We start from the raw sequence: 20,967 nt of genomic DNA, 5'->3' as shown, positions 1-20,967 counted from the left end.
CGGTGCAAGTCGAGCAAAATCACCAAGTCTTGGAATGCAGTGATGGGAAAGGGGCTGTATTGTCAAAGTCCTTGATCCATACGCGTGTACTCTTCGAGATCAGCAGTATTGATCCTGAGAATGTACTGAGACCCTGTCAACTCTTTTCGATAGGATTGGAAGTAGCCTCTTGCCGCTCCGCCAATAGTGTCTTCCAAGTGAAGTGCCCTCCTATAGCCCAACTACCATGTCCTTTGATGATACCTGCACGTTGTTGTCTTTTGAACAGGGAAGTGAGTAGTGCAGTCGCCATGTCCCGAGATACTCAAGCCTCATTCTCATAGCACAGCTACTTGCAGAGGCCTCTGGGGTAACGAGAGGCTGCAATCAGCTCCCGGAACACAGACTTCGGCCAACACCAGATTAAGAGAATGTTTAGAGGAAGGCCGTTAGTTGAAAAGAGCAACGATAGATCAAACCAGCTATCCACGCCGTGAGTGACTCGGACCTCAAACAAAACAAGGTTATAGGACAACTCAGTCCTAGAAATGCTTCGATTATTGGTAGTTTTGGGGCGCTTGGTGCATTATTGGGTAGAAGATTTCAGTTGGTTCCTCGCCTTCGTTGCCCGGGGCCAGAGTCGGAGGCCAAACAGCCCTCGGTTCAGGGATCATTGTCGCAAGAGCAGTTCAAGCTCACGTAAACGGCTAAGCACGAGCCCGTTTCGCAAGCTTGGTAGGATCGTGATGTCTAGGTCTTGAAATCGCGAGAGGTTAGCTCAATGTTCTGGAAGATCTCCACACGCTTTGTTGCTCCACGCAGACAAGGGATTGAGTGTGACATTCAGCACTTGTGGTGGGGTCCATGGCCCCTGAAGTGACTGACATAGAGTCCGGCTTCTGCCTTGGGCGCTTCGAGCTACTTCAAAAGGCCCCTGCGGATACCCCGTGCCTTGTGATTGCGCAAATGCGCTCAGAAAGGAGACAAGGGGTTGCTATCCATGTCCCCTTTTTGTGACCAGTGGTTGCTTGTTGAGGATAAGTTCGGCGCAAATGCGCAAAGTTGGTAGGAGTTTAGATCTGTTCGTTGGTTGCAGATACCTTGACGTGGTGGATCTCGTTCTTTCTGGGCCGCTTGTATTGGAAGATTTACACGTGAACGGAATGAGGGGAAGCTTTGTGCAACATTGGAAGCCTGAGAGGGCTTGTTTGCTACCCCTTCTAAGGAATCAGGCAGCAATCGTAATGCACACCAAGCGTTTCTGTAACTTTGCTGGAGCCATCAGTCGTTTCTCAATTCTTTTTCTTTTCGAGGTGTAGCGGACTACAACACTATACGTCCGCATCCCCCAGTTCACGACTTCAGGGTAGAGTTCAATGCTGCAGAGAGTCAGGCCCAGATCTTGGTCGATCAGATGGTCGTGTCGGGCGCGATTGGCCTCTGTGACCTTGGCAAGGCCAAGATAGACTGGAAGGCTGCCATTATGGCGCAGCAAACGATAAGCAGCATTGCCTTTTGCGGATCAACTCAAGCGAAGCCTTGTACAACCAAGAGTCAATCTACTTCCGACGTTGCATTATCTAGACAAGCCAATACTCCGAATTCAGGTGCCTCGATCGAGCCCAGAGCATCCTGTATACTGAGACCAAGACAAGTATTGAAGAATTCTCGCTCAGCGCTTCCAGGTCGTCTATGGTGAACCAAGAATTGGCTACGCCGTTCGGCACTCAGGCAGCCAGCTCGGAGTCTTGGATGCCACCCTCGGTATCGATATCGGAGTCACATCTTATTCTAGAATCATTTCTGACATCAGATTCAACAGCCTCTATAGTTCCAAGTTCGATCTTCTACAGCATCCGAGTCGAGTTCTACTACAGCTCGAGAATGCGAGTCAAGTCGACTGCTGCCAATGCCACCCCTGACCCTACCGCGGCGTCGAACCTTTCCTCGCCCAAAACTCCAACAGAATCTTCATCTATTACAAGCTGTATCCTTACTGTATCCGCCACTGCAAACCGACATCAACCACGCCAAACACGACAAAGGGCCCAAGCCCACTTCCGACCTGGGTCGATGATCTCTCCCCCACTGCCAGGGATATCTTGGACTTCTTCATGAGAAAGCTCACGCCCGACGATGGAAGCTTTCATATTACTGCGCCAGCTCAGTCTGACGCCGACAGACTATTACAACCTGGCGAGCTCGACTTCAATGGTTCCTCTGGCCAAGAGGGTCTCACTGCTGAACTGCTGGATATGAGAGTCAATTCCGTGGATGATTTGTTAGATAAGCTCAAGGTCAGATACCAGATGAAGAACAGAACTCGGACGACGAATTGTGGCCGAACTCCAACAAGAAGCCAGACCCCGCGTGCGCAAGCCCTTCGATCTCGCCGAGAGACATTCGGTGGCCGTAGTTTCAACGGTCGCGGTTTTGCACAAACAGCTTGCAAGCTTAACAATTGCCTTTTCAAGCGGAATGGCTGGGAGCCTCAGGTTACCTTTCCATATCCTGTTTCTACGACCTCTGGCAAAGCCTTGCTCATCCCCTATGCCGACTGGGGTATTGAGTTCGATACCGAGCCAGGCTTCAGCCGGCTCTCTCATCGCAGACACTTGTTACGATTCAGTCGAGCTCCTCAGACGAGCCCTCGGTGAGAGCCTGAGAGGCAACAACTGTTATCACCTTTCAGAAAATCCGCTACCTTTGTTCACTAGGCATTGAAGAGGTGTGACGCGATAGCCACCTTTCAAGTAGTAAGATGGTCACATTCATTCAGTGTATGTATTGTATTTCTCTCGGACATAAGCCTCTAGACTTAAACCTTATTCAATGAAGCATAAATAAGCCGGTTCTTGTTTAAATGTGATACGAAAGCTAGAGGCTACGTTTTACCAATGAAACTCAAATTATCATGCATGGGCATTTTGATCTCTACAACTACCACTAATCTTCTCGTCACACTCACCACTTCCGGCTCAGCCGGCACACAAGGCATATTTACTCAGTGCTGGTTTTGAAGCTGAATACAGGGTTCATGTGGTGCCGAATGTCTGATAGGCTAGAGGTTTTATCAGCCTCAGTTAAAGGACTCCAAATCCATGGGCGGCTGTTCCAGGCAGATCTAGCGCTGGCGCTATCGAACGCCATGTCGAATTGGAGGGTTGCAATCGAGCCGACTAGACCAGCAGCTAAACGGAATCATCTGATGAAGTCGAGAACATTATCAATCGCTAGTTGAAAAGTTGCTAACATGCTATAAAGAAACGCAACCCCGAAGGATTTGCAATACAGCAGTGAAATCACCTTTTATTTTAATGCGCCATGTCGGACCCTATTACTGCTTCAATACAGATCGGCATCTCAGCCGTAAAGGCCGGCGCAAGTATAGCGCAATGGTGGGAACTACGCCAGAGGAATAAACGCGAAGAAGGACAAGGCTCAACCTCGACTGGAAGAGGTGCTGGACTTGATGAGATCTACTTGGTCTTTGCCTCTTTGGGCCAGCGCTTGATGGCACTTGACGTTGTCAACTACGATGCTTTGCCGCAGGCCCTCGCAGCTGTCAAGGTTGCGATGGACATTTCAGAGGATGATCTCACGTATGAGTTGGAGCGCCTTGATCCTATTATTCAGTATCTCATCGTCTGCGGCTTCATGTTCTGCGCAGCTTGTCACCCCATGCCCATCTACCACGGATACGGCTGCGGCGTTATGAACTACACAAACTGGAGCAACCCTGAGAACCCGAACACTTGGAACCTGGATATCGACCAGGCCATAGCCTATCTGAAGAGCGTCCCGCACCCTTTTCAACTGCTCAAGAAATCCCCTTCGCGCATTGGACACAGCGAACCGTACTATGAGAAGTATGACAAGAAAGCTTTGAAAGCTGAGGCTGGGGTCGTTGCCGATATTTTCAAGCAGATTGAAAAAGTCGGATATCCTCAGCCACTACCGCCAAACGACAATATTCGCATCAATACATGGAGCATGCCCTTCGCTACATATGGCGGTTCAGCCATGTATGCCAACGTTGGTCACGACACTGCACCCATCATGACTTGGCAGCTGGACCCTGGGCGGTTCCTGTACGCGTGGACTGTCGGCGAGCGTGCTGACCTCCGACCTGGGGAGGCAGTTTTGCTGCAGGATGAGCATATTGGAGCCTTGGCATCTTGGCTCGAGGGATTGAATGGAATCACTTTCAAGGTGCTTTTGGATTCAGAGCTTGACTGGTCTAAGCTCAAGCTCAAGTCTTCAACGAAGAAGTTTTGTATGGCGCAATCTGGGAATGAGTACAATATAAAAGGTATCCCCGATGTTATCGTGCGGAATCCCGACCCGACTGCGCTTTTGGCTGCACGACTTGATACGCTTCATATGGTGTCGGTTTCGGTGCCGTTTACTAAAGCGAAGGAACAAGTTACGACTTCATTGGCACCATCATCTCCTACTCCTAGCTCTCCTCAAACCGAAAGAGTATTCAGTTCTCCATTTGCATCACCACAATCACAGTCAACCATGTCCCCGTTTTCGATGCCAGAGAAAACGGGCCAGACCCAGTCTCATCAAGAACCCGAAGTCCAACCCACGCTGCCATGGGCAACCGACTCTACACCAATGACACCAATTAGTCCACACGTTTCTATACCACACAACGCGACGTCGGATCCGTTCACTCCTCTTCCAAAAGGGTGGGAGTCACGGCTCACTCCTGATGGACAGATTTATTATGTCAACCATATGGATCAAACCACGTCATGGACTAAACCTGTTGCTCCCGTGCTTACTCCTCTGCCGCCTGGGTGGCAGGAGATGCGCACGCCAGATGGGGTACCCTACTATGCCGACCACAATACACAAACAACATCCTGGGAACGACCACCCCCCGCTGAGCCAACTCTGCCGACGCATCATTCCGTCAATGCGGAGTTTAAATCAGAACAGAGAACTCAGTCTTTCGGTGCGAGAAAGTCTGTATCAGCCAGTACAAAAAGTACCATGTCCAGCATGCCCTTTTCTGATAAACGCTCATCTGTTAGCATGCAGTCGGAGGCTACAACAATCGTGAGCGATTCTCAACAAAACCGCGTCAAGCTAAGCAACTACTCCAATCCTCACCCGCAAAGACCTCGGCAATTACTCAACGCCTACTTATATCCCGCACAAGGGAAGGCGACGTGTTGGGTAGCAGATGTTCCCGTTACACCTGACATCTATCAAAAGCTACCATCTGATCAATATGAGACGTCATATATCAGGCATACCGCCCTTGCAGGTCAACCTACAGATCTTAAGAAGCTGGACTTTTCTCTCCGCCAAAGGGGCCGCACTGAGCTTGTTATCGGCTTGAATTTGCACAATGAGTCAACTTTCAAGCGTGAGGTCATCAATTCCCAGCTGATAAAGTCTCTTGGAAGCATCTTGGAAGTACTCCGGACACATTCGTTCTCGCGGGAGTTTAGCGAAAGATCCAACGGCTCACCGCTGTCTAGCATTGTTGTTTGCATCCTGATCCATCAAGATCGAATGAAAGATGTCCCATGGCTGCGCCAGACCGGCATCAGTTTCTTCTGGGATATTCCTTCGGCTGTGCCTCTTAGTGACAGTAAGAAGGCTAATGGCCAATTTTACGACGATGCTCACAAAGCCACCCGCAAGATCCTCGGCAAAGAGGTAAAGTTGAATCTGAACGAGGTGAGAAGCTCTCCAAACATGTGCCGAATAACATAAGCTAATAAGGGATTGCAGTATACGACCACGTTTCATCTGCAAGACTGGGAACGAAGTCAGGGACTGATGCCCGATATCGTCTCTGGTGCGGATCCAGTACAAGTTGTGCTATGCTCGACTTATCGTTCATGGACGGGATCTTACGCTACAGACTCTTTCAAGCATGTTTGCAACTTGCTTGATGCCAGGTTGTGTATTTCTGTTCCAGGTGGAACGACTGTGACTGGTGCTTCCCTGGAGAAACAATGGCAGCTTTCGCAATATAGGAAGAAACCGGCTGAATCAGGTCAGGATGCCCATTGCGAGGAGTATATGGGATGACTCGACGCGAGGTATCAGTCTGCGCCGCGTAAGCCTGGAGGTAAAAGCAAATTCCAAATGTAATATAGAGTCATAGAGGGATGGTTGAAACTTGACGTGACGCAACGGTCTATCTTGATACCATGGTAACTTGCTTTGATGTCTAATAACTTTCTTGATACATTACATAAAATCCAAGCATACATGAGCCCCCATCTGAAAGGACAGTTCTACGATCATCCAACATTATGGTATCTCCAACACTAGCCCAAATCGAACTACAGAAACCAAAGCCTCCACTTACTCACTGCTTCAACGTCTTCGACTTCCGACTCAACTTCCACGATGACAGCTTGTTCGACCATTTAGACCCAGACGAGTCGGATTTGCTTCTCATTGCTGGTGGTGGAACTTCCAACGAGTCTTGCCTCACGTCAGTGATGTCACCCGGCGCATTGCCCTCGAGTTCAGGCGGCTGGACGTGAAGCTCAACAAGTTTGGTTGCAAGTGAAGGACCATTTTGTGCGGTTGTTCCTGAAGTATTTGAAGCCATCGAATTATGTCCTTCTTTCGCGCCGACCTCAGTCGAGTCGAGTTCCAGAAGTGGTAACTGATCAAATTTCTCGTCCGACTTCGATAACTGCCAGTAGTCGACTTCGTCGCCAGGCAGCTCTGAGATAGTAGGCACAGCATCCATCTCGACGGGTCCTCCTGGTTGCAGGTCGAGACCAACACTGGAGGGGCTTCGGAGGGAAGTGTAGTCGGGAGGGTTGCCGAAACGATTGCTGTAGATAATTTCCTCGACAGACGATCTCAGCTTGTTGAACTTGAAGCCAATGTTGACCTTCTTCAAGGGGATGAGGTGGTCAAGTTCATCATGGACTTGTTGCTGTAACCGCTTCTCCTTTCCATTGAACGTCGTAATTGTCGTTCTCGAGTAGTACTTGGCTGCGTCTTCGATCTGCTTGATAGAAACATATTTTCCATCATATCGAAACGAACGCTCGAGGATAAGGATCATATCGCAAGAGCACTTGAGCAACATCCTAGCGGTAGGAGGAAGTCCCAAAAGACAGCCCGCTGCACCAACAATGATACCAATTCCCATAGTTGGTGCCGCAGCACCAATCGAAATAGCACTAACGGCCGCAAACTGGGATAGGGAAACTCGGAGGTACTGCTTGAAGTTGCTCATGACGATATCCGACATTATCTGCTCGATCTCTGCTGGCGCAGCTTTGGGAAAGCCGAAGCATTGGAGTACATGCTCGCAGATGAGGCGTGAGACGGTTGGTGTTCCGACCAAGCCTGTGCAGGGAAGGGGAACGGCGGCAGTGCGGATTGCATGGGTTCCTAGTCTCATACACTCTGTTATTGCCGAGTTGATTTTCTGTTCAACATCAACGACTTGAGCGGCAACACAGAAGAGACGTACGCGTTCGTCGACGATCAGGTCGAGGGTTTGTGAGAGTAGGTCTTTGACACCGGCGTCATCATCTATCACAGTTAGCGCCCGCTCAAAAACTCTCACCAATGAATCCTACTTACTCTTTGAAAGACAGCAGAAGCCGTCAGCTTTGTAGTGCTCGATCTGTGAGAGCTGATTCCTCAGCTCAGCGAACTGTTCCTCGGCAACAGCATTGGCTTTCTCTTCGGCAAGTCGCTTGGCTTCTCTGTAGTCGTCTGTCTTCTCCATGAGTTCTTCCAGGTATTGCATTTTTCGATAGCCAGTGAGTTTATCCTTCTTTGTACCAACGACGAACACGGGAACTTGGTGGGAGTATTGGGCGATGGTGGCAAAGGTTCGCTTGTCGGCTTCCTCGATACGTGCAACATCGGCGTCAACGCAGAACCTAAAATTACGTTAGCTTATTGTACCGCGACAAGGAAGAGCAACTTACCAGATAACATGAAGAGCCTCGGCGGGGTCCTCTTGGAACGCTCTGTGTCGAAGGAACTTTGCGATCAACTCAAGCTCGGTATCACTACCAGCTTGCCAACCCCTTGAGTCATGAATCAAGAGTCCCGGATGCTTGGGGGATTCAAAAGCGACGTTGATGTCATGAACTCCCTGATCATATGACAGAGACTCATCGGTCATCTCAACACCAAAGACTTTATTGATCAGTGTCGATTTGCCGACACCAGTCTTGCCGCACACTAGAATTCGAAAGGCTTTGACGCCGCTTGCTTCCAGTTGCATCCCTTGAAGCCATGGAGCCAGTCCATCTTCTGCAGCGACTAGGTACGAGTCCTGAAAGTCTGAGATTGGCTTCTTGAGGGGCTGGAAATTCTTCAAGTCGTTATATCGGGGGTATCTATCGAGAATACAGAAAAGTGAGGGATGAATCATGTTTCCATACGGTCCTATGTTTCTTAGTTGAGTGCAGATTGGCGAACTCGGAGTACCTACCAACGTCACACCATCCTTTCAAGCTCCCATCTGCCGCAAAGACTTTCCGGTTTGCTGCATGTTTGTAGCAATCTGTATCAAGTTTGACAGAGTGAGTTTCCACGCCGCCTGCTGATTTCTTTGCATGTGTACTCTGAAGATCAAACATGCTTGTTCTAAGGCCATTGGTATACTGGAGGCGCCATTCGATCTCTTCTAATCCATCCAAGGGTGGAAGGTTGCCGGCGTACTGCGGGAAGATCAAAGCCATGGGGTTGTCGCTGGCTTTGGAGTCGCCCATGTTGTTGACACGGAGGCCAGAGTAGATACTCTCCAGAGCCATCCACTGCAGCGGGTAGAGTGAAAGGCCGTCGTGTGCTGTACCGCCGACCATATCTTCGTGTGTACCGAGGAACCATGCTTGGGTAAGTGATCTGTGTGTCATGTCCGCATCGTCAGGAATTTTGACCACCTCCGGTGTCTTGTTGGACTTGTTCTCATTGATGGCCAGCGCATGGCGAAGAGTTTCGATAGAGGAGTTGAAGGAGATATCGTATGATGTCTTTGAGTTATGAATGATGGTGTCGAAGAGACCAACGAACGGTATCCGAGGAGGATCTTGTGCTTCACTTTTGATCTTCTGCAGCAGCACGGGGCCTCGCTTGAAGTCATCCTCAAGCTGAGCCTTGATCAGGCCTAGAGTTGTATCAAATAGATCATCGAAACTTGGTGTTGGTGGCAGGCCCATTCGATGCACGATGCCAGCAACTGCGCGAGCGATGAAGGCTCCGTGTCCAGAACCGTAGAGCCAGAGCTCATCTTCTGGCCGCTCAAGTGTGATGCAGATGTCCCTGACGATGTTCTTGATAAGGCTTGTCGAGTCATCACTTGTCACGCTCCGCGATCGGAACATGTCGCTTAACTTGACAACATTGCTGGGTGCAACATAATACTTGGGAATCTGCGCAACAGAAAGTCCATTCGACTCAACTAGCCCATCGTGTACGAGTTGACTGATCCGCTGAATCGTTGAAGGGTTGGTCTCCTCTGTTGTCAATCAGCAATGATCCTTGACGGCGCCAAGACAAATGCTCACTCTTGGTTTCCCGAGCCTCAACTCCGTCTACCAACACCACGAGTCGTTTGATGGGTCTCTTTTCTGACATTTTCGTACCTCAGCGTCTACACGCGAGCCTGTATCTCAGAATAAGGGAATATGGTTATTATAACAACGCCACATCAACAGAAAAGAGAGGGGTCGTTCGTGAAATAAATTGGGTGGGGAAACGCGTGCTGACTTCGACATGGGCGCTCCATTGGACTGTTTCGGGCCAGAAGCGCGATTTCCAAACGTGTATAAGATAGCTGGGCGTAAGCGAGGCTGCATATCAGCCTTGTAGGATCAGTGGATCTTGAGGTGAGTGAGACCAGTCAAACACGCTGGTTAATCAGTAGCGGACCTCCGTGTCCGACGGAGTTGCCTTGGCTGGTGTGCTAAGCCTGCGATATTGCCGAACAGGACGGCCTGCTTTGTTGATCCTTTGCTGTGATGTGGTGTAGCCTAGGGCTGAGCATTTGCTGGTTTGTGCATCGCCACGCAAAGGGGGGAAGCAGATTGACGACATTACAGGGGTCATGCCAGGTTTGGCGATACAGCCACATACGTCGATGTTGTTTGGGGGCAATTGGCAGAGCCGCATGCTTTGAACTCTTTTCTATCCTGTAGCCAATCCATTGACGTCTATATGGCAAAGGCGCTTAGATATCGCGCCAGTTGTGCAATCGACGTAACCCCCGAGCCAGGCCAGCGGATAATTACCAAGCACCATGTCAGCTTAGCGGTGCAATACAATGCGCAACAGCGTTCGCTTGTATCGTCGTCGTACTTATTCATGTAGCATTTTTCTCATGTCGCCATCGATAAAATTATCATTAATACAAAAAGCCATACCGGCCTTGATCCAGACTATTCTCATCCCAGTGCCTCATCCTCCCCAACTCAAAACCATACGAGTCCGCAACAACCGAGTTCATTATGACTCTAACATTGCGGAGATCCTCCTCACTATTTTGCACGCAGAACCATGCTATCTGAAGTGGATAAACCAACAGCAAGGCGTAGCTGGCCGAAGCTTGACCACGAAGTGCCCAGTTTGCCAAGCGACAGATCTCCAGAGCCAAGAACTTGTTTTTTGAGTCCTGATCAATATTGTTTGTCTCCTCCATACTGTTCTCCGGAAATAGTGAGATACCCAGGTATTCGCAAGGCTGGACAAGACATAAAAGCATGGCGTAGCTGATTGCGAGAGCTACACATTCCATAGGGTCATCCGGAAGAGGGATACCGCTGGACTCTCTCATGACTGGATCGGTAGTACATACCCACGGCAAGTCGCGGTACCATTCATGCAACTTTTCGATAAGCGATTGTGTCCTGTTTCGCAAAACTTCAACTGCAACAGGGTCCGGTACACTTGCTTTCCGTATATCGTCGTAGTCCGCGATGATCCCAGGCGGCTGGGCGAAGATGTCGTACAGGATGTCGATCTTATCTGGGGTTTCACCTTCGGGGAGGCATCTTGTGCTCTCCCATTGCGGCTGGTCGAGGAAACAATGGCGGCGTTGATGACCAGCGGAGAGAGTCTGCATCCGGTCAGTGACTACTCCAAGGCTCCGCGAGGAGAAAAGAACTTACAATGTAGTACCGTGCTGCTTGCAGTACTTGCCTTTCAGCTGGTGTTCTCCACGGTTTTGGGCCTCGTGCTTGCATCTAGGAGGCCGGGTGAGCAAAAGGTCAAAGTCCTGCCGTGAAAAGACTTACCAGTCTCCCGAGACCATCATAATGAAGGAGCCAAGCAGTCGGTTGAGAAAACACCACGTTTTCGTATACGCAAAGACACATGACGCTCATTAGGGTGCCCATTTCGGTATTTGAGTTGCTGATGTCCGTCCGGAGTTTAGTCAGTGCATGAGAGTACAGCCGTAGCCCTTGTTCACAGGCGTTTCTATCCCGGTTCGTTCTTCCAAAGTACATCGCTGCCAATGCTTGTACGCATGATTGATGTAGCTCCGAGTGTTGGCCCGTTAGTAGTTCTGAAAGTATTCCTGGTCCCAGTCCTGACCGGCATTGTGAGTCTTCTGGTGACAGCTTCGATAATGTGTAGGGGAAGAACAGAGTATTCTTCTGCGGTACAAGGCTGACTATTTGAGGCTTGGGATTCCTTGAGCATTTTGTTAAAGCTCTGCCATTGGCGAGACGACTGCATTGTGATGTCGCAGATTTCGAAACAGGCTGAGAAGGGCAAGCAGTAGTCGAAGCGAACCGAGTCCCCTCGTCGACAAACTTTAGTTGACTATGATACCCCGAGCAGGCAAGACCTGCATTTTTACATCGCTGGCAGTAGGGTTGCTGCTCGTCTATCAATAGTCAGTTCCATTGAACCACTCAACTCTCGACACCGACATACCGCATTTAACCTTGCGCTCGACACAAGTACCGCAACGTTTAATACGTCTTCCGTGTCGAGTCATGTGGAGACGTGTCACAAATGAAACAGAGTGTAAAAATATTAATAAACAAGAATAGAAAACAAGTTAGATCGGAACCGAAACCACAGAGTCGGGTTCGTAGGGCTGTGAAAGACAAAGCTTGGTTGGCTGCAGGAAGGGTAAAGGTTGGACGGGGGCAAGGTGTTGAAATACCCCGTAGGGAAAGCGATCAGACGCTAGGACACCATGCTACGGATGCAGTTAGTTTGGGGGGGACGTGGCTTCTGGACGCGTGGAGCTGTCGAGGGATTCGCTTGGCGATGTGGAGGTTCTGGAACTGTAGGGGCAGGCAGCCATTGACAAATCTCAATTGGCACTCTAGCACTCTGCTTCTCAGCTGAATCATTGTAGGGTATCCGAGAGTGCCGACATCCCAGTAAAGATCTTGTTCGAGTGCCGATCAATAGCCATAACGTCGGGGTAATCAGGACCCTCTATTGCTCTTCAGGGCCTTTTGACAACCAGCTAGCCCCCAAGAGTATGAGACATTTACGTCACGATACCTGTCCCTTCTGAGCATGCCGAGCTGGCCTCTGTTAAGGTTTGCTCCATTGAAGGATTGCAGGGGTCTCTCTCTGAAATACCTAATGTGGCTAGATTCATCGTTGGGGGGATATCGGCTGGCAGATGCCGGGGCTTGCCTCAGCTTGGTGTCCGGAAAGGTCGATTCGTCTGCAGTTTTGGCTCGAACAAAGTAAAGGCGTTGCATCATAAGATTTTAGTAACGAGAATCTTCGTCGAAAAGTGTAAATATGAATTCCTTGGTTCAGGCAAATCCACGATCGTGCGGGGCAGCGACACTGAGTTCCTCTGATTGGGACGTTGCTGACAAGATGGCCTCAAGCCACAAGCCTCAATCCAGTGTCCCGAAGTATATAAGTGACGATGGCTTCCGTATTCTGAATATGACAAATTGGGTACATATATCCAAGTTCTCAAATACCGTTGAGCATTCCACTCCGAGTCCGATTGAAGAATCATTTGTCAACTTCTCATTAAATACACCATGCTTCTCTCCTCACTTAGCCTCGCATGCTTGATCCAAGGCATCCTGGCACAGACAACGATCATCACCGGTGAAAATAACAAAAACTGTCCCGGTGTTCTCAACAATCCCTCGGATAACAAAGCGTATTGCTGCGTCGGCGGCGAGCTTGACCTCAGCACTTGCGAAGGATGGCCTATCTGCACAGGCAGTTCTTGGGAACCCAAGTCAATGAGCTGCTACACCACGATCCCCGTCTCCGCATCAGACTATGACTCGCGGGTCAAGAGTGCAAGCTCGAGGTACCTGAATGGTGCGGAAGCATCAGCTACAGACGATGCGTCGTCTGCGACTTCAACTGGTGACAGTGCCAAAGACACAGCTTCCAAGACGACCGCCAGGGGAAATGCTGAGCAAACGGCTTCTGAAACTAGCTCTGCGGCGAGTTCCTCTCAGACGGGCAATGATTCGAGCATGAAGACGCCGGGTTCGGTCGGTGTGCTGTTGGGAGGTCTCATGGCTATGTGGATGGTCCTGTGAAGCGCTTGAGTTAGCAAGAAGGCTGGTGCATCTTAAATAAATAACAACTTCGAGGGGTATTAAGTAGAGAAACCGCTAAATAGGGCTTTGAAAAGATCATGAGAGGCTGTGGCAACCGAGCGTCGCCGTTTGTTGAGTTCTTTGAACAGACTAGGCAGATGCAAGTATCTCGAGTCACTATCAGTCTGCCTGCTTGTTTTGAAAATGATCCAAACTTTCATCAATATACATTCAATTCTCTTCGTGGCGATCTTGAAAAGACTTTTCCTTGTGTTGACGTTGCTTGGTTGTTTATTGCCCAGTGAAGCCCCACCTCCTTGTCCTCCTTTCTGTGGTCCGACTTTGGCAAACAACCTTAACCACGCAGGCACCAACTTAGCCACCAATCATGATGCCCTCAATCACATACGACCATACCTGCGGTAAAGTACGGGATCCCGTCTGCTCTCCCTTAGTCAAGCCCGCAAGGGGTAGATTAGTAGTTAGGTCGGAGACGACTAGCGAATACCTGCTGTTGTATGTTTTTTGTCTTGTGAATAGAGTGTTAAAAGACATGTAACTCTATCATACTTTAATTTTTGACATGGTTCACTCAGGTTGAAATATTCATTTTGTAGAAAGGTACTCTTAGGGCAGGATGTGTCTATTGCAGTTCATAAGAACCGAGGTGCTAGTCACTGGATTATATAAACCCAATTATCTTTGCAAGGCGCTATGCCAGAACTTCTATATATCCATTCCAAAATAGAGCCCAAACCGCAACCATTTTATTGTCCCTATGAGCCATCTCAACAACGGCTCATTCCAGCAAACCCCTCTCTATCCCCACTCAGAATTGAGCTACTCGGAGCTCGTAAGGGGTCTCGCCTTGAGTTTGTTTGAGGACTCTGTGGACTACGATGGACCACATGAGTTCGATTTCCCCAGTATAGCGAGGATCTCCAGGCTGGTCGCTCTTGACCTTGACCCATCGATGGTGAGGCTGAGCGGGAGGCAGATCCCGGTCTTGACGAATGACCCAGATACGGGCAACGAAGTCTGAATGAGTGCCTTCAAAGAGCTTACGCTCCGGCTTGTCTGCAACCGGGACATGGGTTGCGTCACGGATCTCAAGGGCGGATAGAGGTGAGAACCACACTTCCCTTTTCAGCGGGTAGTAGAGAAAGCCGGCCCAAAAGCCTCCCCGGGTCGTCTCGATCTTGTCGTAACCGTATAGGCCGACCAGGGGCCGAGCAGGAGGCTCAAAGGGCACCATAGCACCACTGGTCGGGCAGCGATACTCATTTGGGCCAGGAGGAGGGGAGGTGGCACCGTTGTTCCAGACCTCGCCGATATGCTGTCCAGGAGCAATGCCGTTTGTAAGAGGGTCGCCGGTCTGTCGGAAGCGCTCATCGAAGCAAAAGCCCGGAATCCACTAGTCATTTGGGACTTTTTTCGCAGCAATGTAGAGCTCCTCAAGCCGGACTAGCTTGGCGAGTTGGAGGTCGGGGATAAAGGGGTCCTGGTTCCACAGCACTCGAGTAGGTCTAAGAGTACGAGGTTCGTCAGGGTTGGTTCGGCCCTGCCACATCTTCCGCCATAGCTTCAAAGGGTCTCCGGGATAGTTTGCCCTATCAAACCTTGTAGAATGGTGATGAACGGGCTTGTCAAGCCAGACAGAGAGAAGTCTCCGGACGGGAATGTTGCCAGAGAATCGATGGCAATGAGGCAGCTTCATGTCCCAGACTCGCAGCATATCTCGGTTAGGGTCAATGGAAAATGCCTTGCGAGAGGGTGGAAAGATGACAGCGCCTTGCGAGGGATGCCACTCCGTCCGAGGGGGCTGAGGCTGAACGATCGTGAAAGCTTCAACGAATCGCTTCTCTTTGATGGCGTTATAGATCATGCGGCATGAGAGCTTGAGATTGAGAAGGCTCTGCTCACCGGCAGAAGTGATAGGGTAGTACTTTGTCTTTGCAGCGCAGGGAACGGTGAGAGGACAGATGCTGAGCATGAGGAATTCCATAATCATCGACTGCAGTTCGGGAGCGAGATCCACGAAAGATATCTTTCCAGGAACCAGCTAAAAAGAACATGTTAATGATATTGGATCAAGTCCAGGGATGGGAGAGCCTACTCGTGTGCCTCTGACGGGAGGATCCATGGTGAGATCGTGAGATGGACACTGAGAGATGCAGGTGAAGAAGGAAGAAATTGGAGGGGGGTTTTGGAATACGTAGATAGATATTTCAACAATAGAGACTTACCCACAGAAGTGGGCCTTGCTGCAGCCACCGGAGTCAGTGACGTCCACCACGCAACTGCAGAGCATTCAGGAACGTGCACGAGCAAGTTTCTGGAAACCATAATACGAATAGTCAACCCAGGATGTTGTAAGCATGTCATGAGTTCTACTAAAGGTAAAATCTATAGCTTTACATGACTTGGATCCTCTTTACTTATGTAGTCTTTTGCCTGAAGGCTGTTGTTGAAGATTGCCGCCTAACACTCGATCACTTAGTTTCCAGAGAGCAACATCTCCCTCAGATGCACACACCATGTCACCTTAGATATCCTCTATCTACAGAGCGGGGGTTCGGACACGAATTGAAATAGGATACTACTGCTTGTGCCATTGGAGACTTCACAACAGCTAATCGTCTGTAGATCAATGGCATTAGACAAAGCACATAGTTGTTGGTGGAACCATTGAGACTGTCTCAAGTACTTTGATGAGTTTCTATGTGTTCTCGACAGTGTATAAGTAATTTTGTTAACTCTGATTTATTCTTATCCTGATGAAATATTATCAAGCATCGTGGGCTAGAAGTGTTATTTGCAGTTGAGATTTGTGGCTGTGAGCTTATTCCGGCAGAGAGAACCTAGTGGCCATCAAAGCTGCTGCAGCAAAGTCCCAGCCTCGGTGGTGGAATCTAGACGTTGGTTGAAGTCGATTCATCATCCATTCGGGCGAATGGTTTAGTGGTATAATACTCCCTTAGCATGTTCTCTGCGAACGTTATTTGGGAGTGGTCCAGGGTTCGATTCCCTGTTCGTCCAATATTAGTGGTTTGATTCCACTGTTATCCACATTTTTTGCCAACCACTGCTTTGTACTGGCCTTTTTTTTTTTTTTTTTTTTTTTTTTCTTTTTTTGCGTCCTTCACCTACCCGGGACGACAACAATCGCCAGAAGGCTGAGGTGCCAGATTCTGAGTCATTTATAGATTTTCTATTTATAGTTCAGCGTTGAGCGTTTTGCAATATGACTCCCGCTCCAGTGTCAATTAATTGGCGACCTCAATTGTATCATTCGGTTTCACTTTAAAAATTCACATGTTATCTGATATTTCAGGCGCATCTTTAGTTGGCGGGGCATTCCTCTCTCAAGCATCAGCTTTGAACCCCATAGACGCAGAATCACGAACTTGTCATGGATTTCATCAATGCCAAGCGCACAAATGTTTCAGAAGCACGAATTGATCGAGCGATTGTGTTAAATATGCTGTGCAACCCCAAGTAACGAAGATAATACCAATGCCCTTGAGTCTCAGCCCCCACTGAAATTGATTGCTACGTGACCCACAAAAGGGACAGCTGTTCTCATTCGTCAAATTTCAGGGGGGACCTTGACCTTGCACAAGCCAGGCTGTCACTAATCATCTTTGGTCATCTCTCCCGCTTCTCCAGATCAGATCCAATACATACATACACGTACATCAACACCACCATCAGCCTTGTCCCTGTACCCGCCTCACTTTTTCATTCACTCGTTTGTCCCTCTCTCTCATGACTACCTAATTACCCCCCTCTCTTAGTCCCCAGGGCCGTCGCACCATGGTCCGCGCCCTCAATCTCCGCCTCGCCCTTCAGGCAACAGCTATCAAGGTCTCGGCAAACCTGGTCACCCAGCTCATCATTCACTACAGGACACCAGGCGTATCGACTTTTGATGCCCAGCAGGTACTGGAGTTTGCTATCTATGGATTCATAGGCTCTCAGGTTGGCAACATCATCCAATTCATCCTGGAGGACTGCTTCCCCACTGGCCACGCAATCAGGGCGAACGAGATCCTGCCGCAGGTTCAAGCGGATGTGAAGCAGGTTGAGGAGAAGAAGGACGATGATACGAGGGGAACGACGAGGAGATGGTTCAATATCAGCCCGGATCTCATTTGGCGCAACGTTTTGGCGAAGCTGATTCTTGATCAAACAATTGGTCTTGCCATCAGCGGGTCCGTCTTTCTTATCTGCACAAACATCGCACGTGTTTCTCACCCCTTCCTCGTTCTGGAAGTCATCCGTAATCGACTTTGGCCACTCATCAAAGCTGGCTGGCATATCTGGCCATTAGTTGCCATCTGCAATTTCCTATGGGTTCCCGTGCGCTCTCGGGTTTTGGTGGCAGTTTGTGTTGGGTTCGGCTGGAGTATCTTTTTGAGCGTCTTTGCCATGCGGAAAGGGAATTGATGGGGGTTAAGACTGGGTATTTTTGGTCTTGTCTTTGTGCGTTGTTGCATGGGTGTTAAGAGGAATTCCCCTGCGGAGCCCTTTTCTTTGTATCTTGGAGTTCGAGTTTTAAAGTTACATGGGATTGAAATTTTGACCTAAAGTTTCTGTATTATGAGTCTCAAGACTCCTCCCCAAAGAATAAGAACATAGAATTTCCAGGTTCTCAGGTCCTATCCTCCACGAATATTCAGACAAGGCTAGTATTGCTGTCTATTGATTGGGAGGATTGAATGCCATGGTACTGGCTGAGTTGACATCACGACCGTTGTGGTGCAATATTGTTCAAATGCAGGAGCTTTAATCAAAGCTCGAAGAAGCTGCCATTTTAAAACAAACCAGGTGGTTACGTGGAGTATTGCTGCAAGTTCTACCCGTTTGCCAGTAACATCAAAAACGCACCAAGAACTCAGCTTTTGAACCTAAGATACAGCCTGCCTTTGGCCTCGAGGCTAGAATATGGTGTATCCTCGCACGAGAAACCCAACTGACCAACTCGACCACCTTTGCCAATGAGACTCGTTCCTCGATATCACAGTGACTTAGCCGCGGATACGACATGCTATAGATGGGCCAGGCACGATTTGTTCGAGGTGTATCATAAGGTGCCAAGTAGAACGAGTCTGTGAGAGTCGAGAAATCGGCTCTGCTGAATAAACGTTCCATGGGGGATGGGAAATGCCGTAAAGTGCATGAGAGCATGGAAGGGAGCCTGATCGGTTGGAAGATCAGGCCTACGGTCCAAGCATAGGCTACGACGGCGTAAAGAACGAGGCCATTGCATGGCCATGTACTCATGGCATTTTTCAGCAGTTTGAGATTGGTATGGTTTATCGCCTTAAACCTGAAGGCAAATATGGGTAGCAACGGGAATGGATTCCACTTTGGGCCAGTCTTTCAGTCATCTAGACGAATAAAGATCCAGACAGTTGAAATGGTATGTCGGTATTTCCGCTCAGGGAGGCTGGTGGCGCGACGGGCTTCTTCAGTGATGAGCATGAAGGAACTCGAGTTACCTGGGTAGTTGGCCCTTGCTTGAAGAATTTGCAATGAGGCTTACCACAATCAGCTGGCAAGCCACACAGCTCAGTAGATAGAGATGCTTTGTCTTGGGCATTTTTCAGGTGCTCGTGAATGTTGTCGAGTCTCCGAAAATGTTCTCTTTGAAAGATATTGGCATTAGTACGGTAAAAATTGACAGATCCTAGGCCACGACCGATCGGCTAGATCGTCATCGACACCCGGATCGGCTTTCCAATACTGTTCAAGTATTTCCAATGCTCGCTGCGTATTCAAAAGTCCAAGAGCAGTTGAGACGCCCTGTAACGAAGTCTTTATCCTTGGCCTATCATCACCAAGCGCGTCACAACCCGCAAAGAACAAGGGCGGAGTGAGCAGGGTGACCGGCGTGAGTCCGTCTCGTAGCGTCAGACGCTCTGCACATTCGAGGATCTGATTGACGAGGTTTTGGATGAGAGGAGATGATCTTCTCTCATGGCGTAAGCGTCGATGAATGAGGAGCAGACCGGTGAGCTGCCATATCTGATTTGATAAGCGGTATTCGTGGACTTCGGCAACAGATAGAACGCGACCGCGTATTGACATGACTGGCGGAGGGTTCGCTTGATCTCGGTCGATGATGGACTGTAGATAGTTGAGTAACCACCAGACCTCAGCCTCAACTTGCCCGCCTTGCAACGAAGTCTCTGACGTTGTTCCACCATTTTTGATTCGGATTAGTCGTGCAATCTCTTTGAATACCCCAAGGAGGTCCTTTGTACGCGAAAGATACATATCGATGTATACAGGCTCGTCATCTGTGTCTGATGCGAGGGTTGTTGGTGAGGGGATAGCCGGCTGTTCTGGGGCGAGATCACTCATCGAAAGACAGACCAGCGATTCGGTCATGTCGAACCATCGTAGTAAGAATCTCAATTCATCCGTCGGGTTCTGAGAAAGACCTTTGTCTTGTATTCGAGAAATGAGCCCGCGCGCTCCGCGGAAGTGAACGCTCCATCGATCCGGACTTGGCTCGCTCGCGAAGACTTCGCAAACAAAGAGTGCTCTCGATGTGGCCAGCAATGGAATGAGTTGTTGATCTTCATCACACTCTGAAAGTTTCTGGCAAAGGGATCTGGAACTTAGAGCTTGAAAGCCAGCAACAATGAGCGCTTGTGAGGACTGCTCCTCGCTTGTTTTGCAGGTGGCAAGTCGGTGAGTGGCCGCCAGCGCGACGATGCCCTGCAGTAAAGGCTCATTGAAGACTGCCATTGGCAAGATGAGTTCGCATAACTCGTCAAAGATCTGGGGATGTGGCGCAAGAACTTTGACGGTCCTCTCGGTGAAGTACTGCAGGCCTGATCGATGCAAGGGTGATAGGTGACCGAAGAACTCAACGGATGGGGTTAGAGGGGGCATTGACATTTGCCGTTGGCTGACAACAAGTTGAGAAGACTCAGGTTCCTCTGCTGGAGAAGTTGTTATCCATTCTGGCTCATCGATGCTCTGATCTGGAGGAGGCGACACAGCCTTTGATGGGCCTGGTCTGGGGGTAGAAGGGGAAACATATATGAAGTTTTTATTGTTTAGATCTGAGAGACTGTTAGTGTACACCTTGTGCAATGATAGGAATAAGTGACATGCCTAGTCTTTGAACGTTGCCTTCATTCTGTGACAAACAATCCCCAAACGGTGACCGATTGAACGGCCTCCCTCCCCAGCGGAGCTTGACTCCGTATTCGCACTTGACCCCAGCAGTCTGACATCTCTGACACGAGGGTCTCTCTTCACTGCACTTCTTTTTAAAGCTCTTACACCTCGCACAACCAACCCATGATCGACGCTGCGGTGGCATCACAGGGGCTTTGATCTTGGGGCACAAAGCAAAACATGCTGCTTTGGGGTTATGTCATTTGCTAGAGAACAAATGAGGGCGGGGGAAAGTTAAGTTGGTGATGCTCAGAGGCGGCGAATGGAGATAAGGCTAGAGACGCGCTAG

At 49.4% G+C, this 20,967-nt stretch overlaps 9 protein-coding genes and 2 non-coding genes across 11 annotated transcripts; 6 read left to right on the top strand and 5 right to left on the bottom strand.

Annotated features, from left to right (window-relative positions):
- Positions 1-2,093: 2,093 nt before the first annotated feature.
- FVEG_16384 (hypothetical protein) lies at positions 2,094-2,636 on the top strand (the record flags this gene model as incomplete). Its single annotated transcript, XM_018905628.1, has 1 exon — positions 2,094-2,636. The coding sequence occupies one exon, from the start codon at positions 2,094-2,096 to the stop codon at positions 2,634-2,636; it is 543 nt and encodes a 180-aa protein (XP_018755208.1).
- Positions 2,637-3,303: 667 nt separating this feature from the next.
- Positions 3,304-6,036, top strand: FVEG_08642 (hypothetical protein; the record flags this gene model as incomplete). The annotated part of the gene is made up of 2 exons (XM_018897529.1): positions 3,304-5,679; positions 5,734-6,036. The coding sequence occupies 2 exons, from the start codon at positions 3,304-3,306 to the stop codon at positions 6,034-6,036; spliced, it is 2,679 nt and encodes an 892-aa protein (XP_018755209.1).
- Positions 6,037-6,120: 84 nt separating this feature from the next.
- Positions 6,121-9,645, bottom strand: FVEG_08643 (hypothetical protein). Its single transcript, XM_018897530.1, has 5 exons — positions 9,504-9,645; positions 8,429-9,454; positions 7,917-8,382; positions 7,564-7,868; positions 6,121-7,512 (listed from the first exon to the last, which is right to left on the bottom strand). Exons 1-5 carry the CDS (start codon positions 9,571-9,573, stop codon positions 6,320-6,322), a joined length of 3,060 nt encoding a protein of 1,019 aa, XP_018755210.1. The 5' UTR covers positions 9,574-9,645; the 3' UTR covers positions 6,121-6,319.
- A 605-nt stretch (positions 9,646-10,250) lies between these two features.
- FVEG_08644 (hypothetical protein) lies at positions 10,251-12,106 on the bottom strand. Its single transcript, XM_018897531.1, has 4 exons — positions 11,875-12,106; positions 11,229-11,824; positions 11,103-11,177; positions 10,251-11,050 (listed from the first exon to the last, which is right to left on the bottom strand). The coding sequence occupies exons 1-4, from the start codon at positions 11,936-11,938 to the stop codon at positions 10,340-10,342; spliced, it is 1,446 nt and encodes a 481-aa protein (XP_018755211.1). The 5' UTR covers positions 11,939-12,106; the 3' UTR covers positions 10,251-10,339.
- Positions 12,107-12,962: 856 nt separating this feature from the next.
- On the top strand, positions 12,963-13,566 carry FVEG_08645 (hypothetical protein; the record flags this gene model as incomplete). Its single annotated transcript, XM_018897532.1, has 1 exon — positions 12,963-13,566. The coding sequence occupies one exon, from the start codon at positions 12,963-12,965 to the stop codon at positions 13,479-13,481; it is 519 nt and encodes a 172-aa protein (XP_018755212.1). The 3' UTR covers positions 13,482-13,566.
- A 322-nt stretch (positions 13,567-13,888) lies between these two features.
- Positions 13,889-14,004, top strand: FVEG_16385. Its single transcript, XR_001989301.1, has one exon. It is a non-coding gene; the product is annotated as a 5S ribosomal RNA (ribosomal RNA).
- Positions 14,005-14,310: 306 nt separating this feature from the next.
- Positions 14,311-14,736, bottom strand: FVEG_16386 (hypothetical protein; the record flags this gene model as incomplete). Its single annotated transcript, XM_018905629.1, has 1 exon — positions 14,311-14,736. The coding sequence occupies one exon, from the start codon at positions 14,734-14,736 to the stop codon at positions 14,311-14,313; it is 426 nt and encodes a 141-aa protein (XP_018755213.1).
- A 159-nt stretch (positions 14,737-14,895) lies between these two features.
- FVEG_16387 (hypothetical protein) lies at positions 14,896-15,624 on the bottom strand (the record flags this gene model as incomplete). The annotated part of the gene is made up of 2 exons (XM_018905630.1): positions 14,896-15,543; positions 15,598-15,624. The coding sequence occupies 2 exons, from the start codon at positions 15,622-15,624 to the stop codon at positions 14,896-14,898; spliced, it is 675 nt and encodes a 224-aa protein (XP_018755214.1).
- An 804-nt stretch (positions 15,625-16,428) lies between these two features.
- FVEG_16388 lies at positions 16,429-16,520 on the top strand. The gene has a single exon. It is a non-coding gene; the product is annotated as a tRNA-Ala (tRNA).
- Positions 16,521-17,113: 593 nt separating this feature from the next.
- Positions 17,114-18,143, top strand: FVEG_08647 (hypothetical protein). Its single transcript, XM_018897533.1, has one exon. The coding sequence runs from the start codon at positions 17,298-17,300 to the stop codon at positions 17,928-17,930; it is 633 nt and encodes a 210-aa protein (XP_018755215.1). The 5' UTR covers positions 17,114-17,297; the 3' UTR covers positions 17,931-18,143.
- FVEG_08648 (hypothetical protein) lies at positions 17,971-20,904 on the bottom strand. The gene is made up of 2 exons (XM_018897534.1): positions 20,613-20,904; positions 17,971-20,560 (listed from the first exon to the last, which is right to left on the bottom strand). Exons 1-2 carry the CDS (start codon positions 20,821-20,823, stop codon positions 19,149-19,151), a joined length of 1,623 nt encoding a protein of 540 aa, XP_018755216.1. The 5' UTR covers positions 20,824-20,904; the 3' UTR covers positions 17,971-19,148.
- Between the last annotated feature and the right edge of the window lie 63 nt (positions 20,905-20,967).

This window comes from Fusarium verticillioides, chromosome 10 (assembly GCF_000149555.1).
Source record: "Fusarium verticillioides 7600 chromosome 10, whole genome shotgun sequence".
Classification (NCBI taxonomy): Eukaryota; Fungi; Ascomycota; class Sordariomycetes; order Hypocreales; family Nectriaceae; genus Fusarium; species Fusarium verticillioides.
The sequence above is the reverse complement of the archived record's forward strand: the minus strand, read 5'-3'. Positions and strand labels throughout refer to the sequence as shown.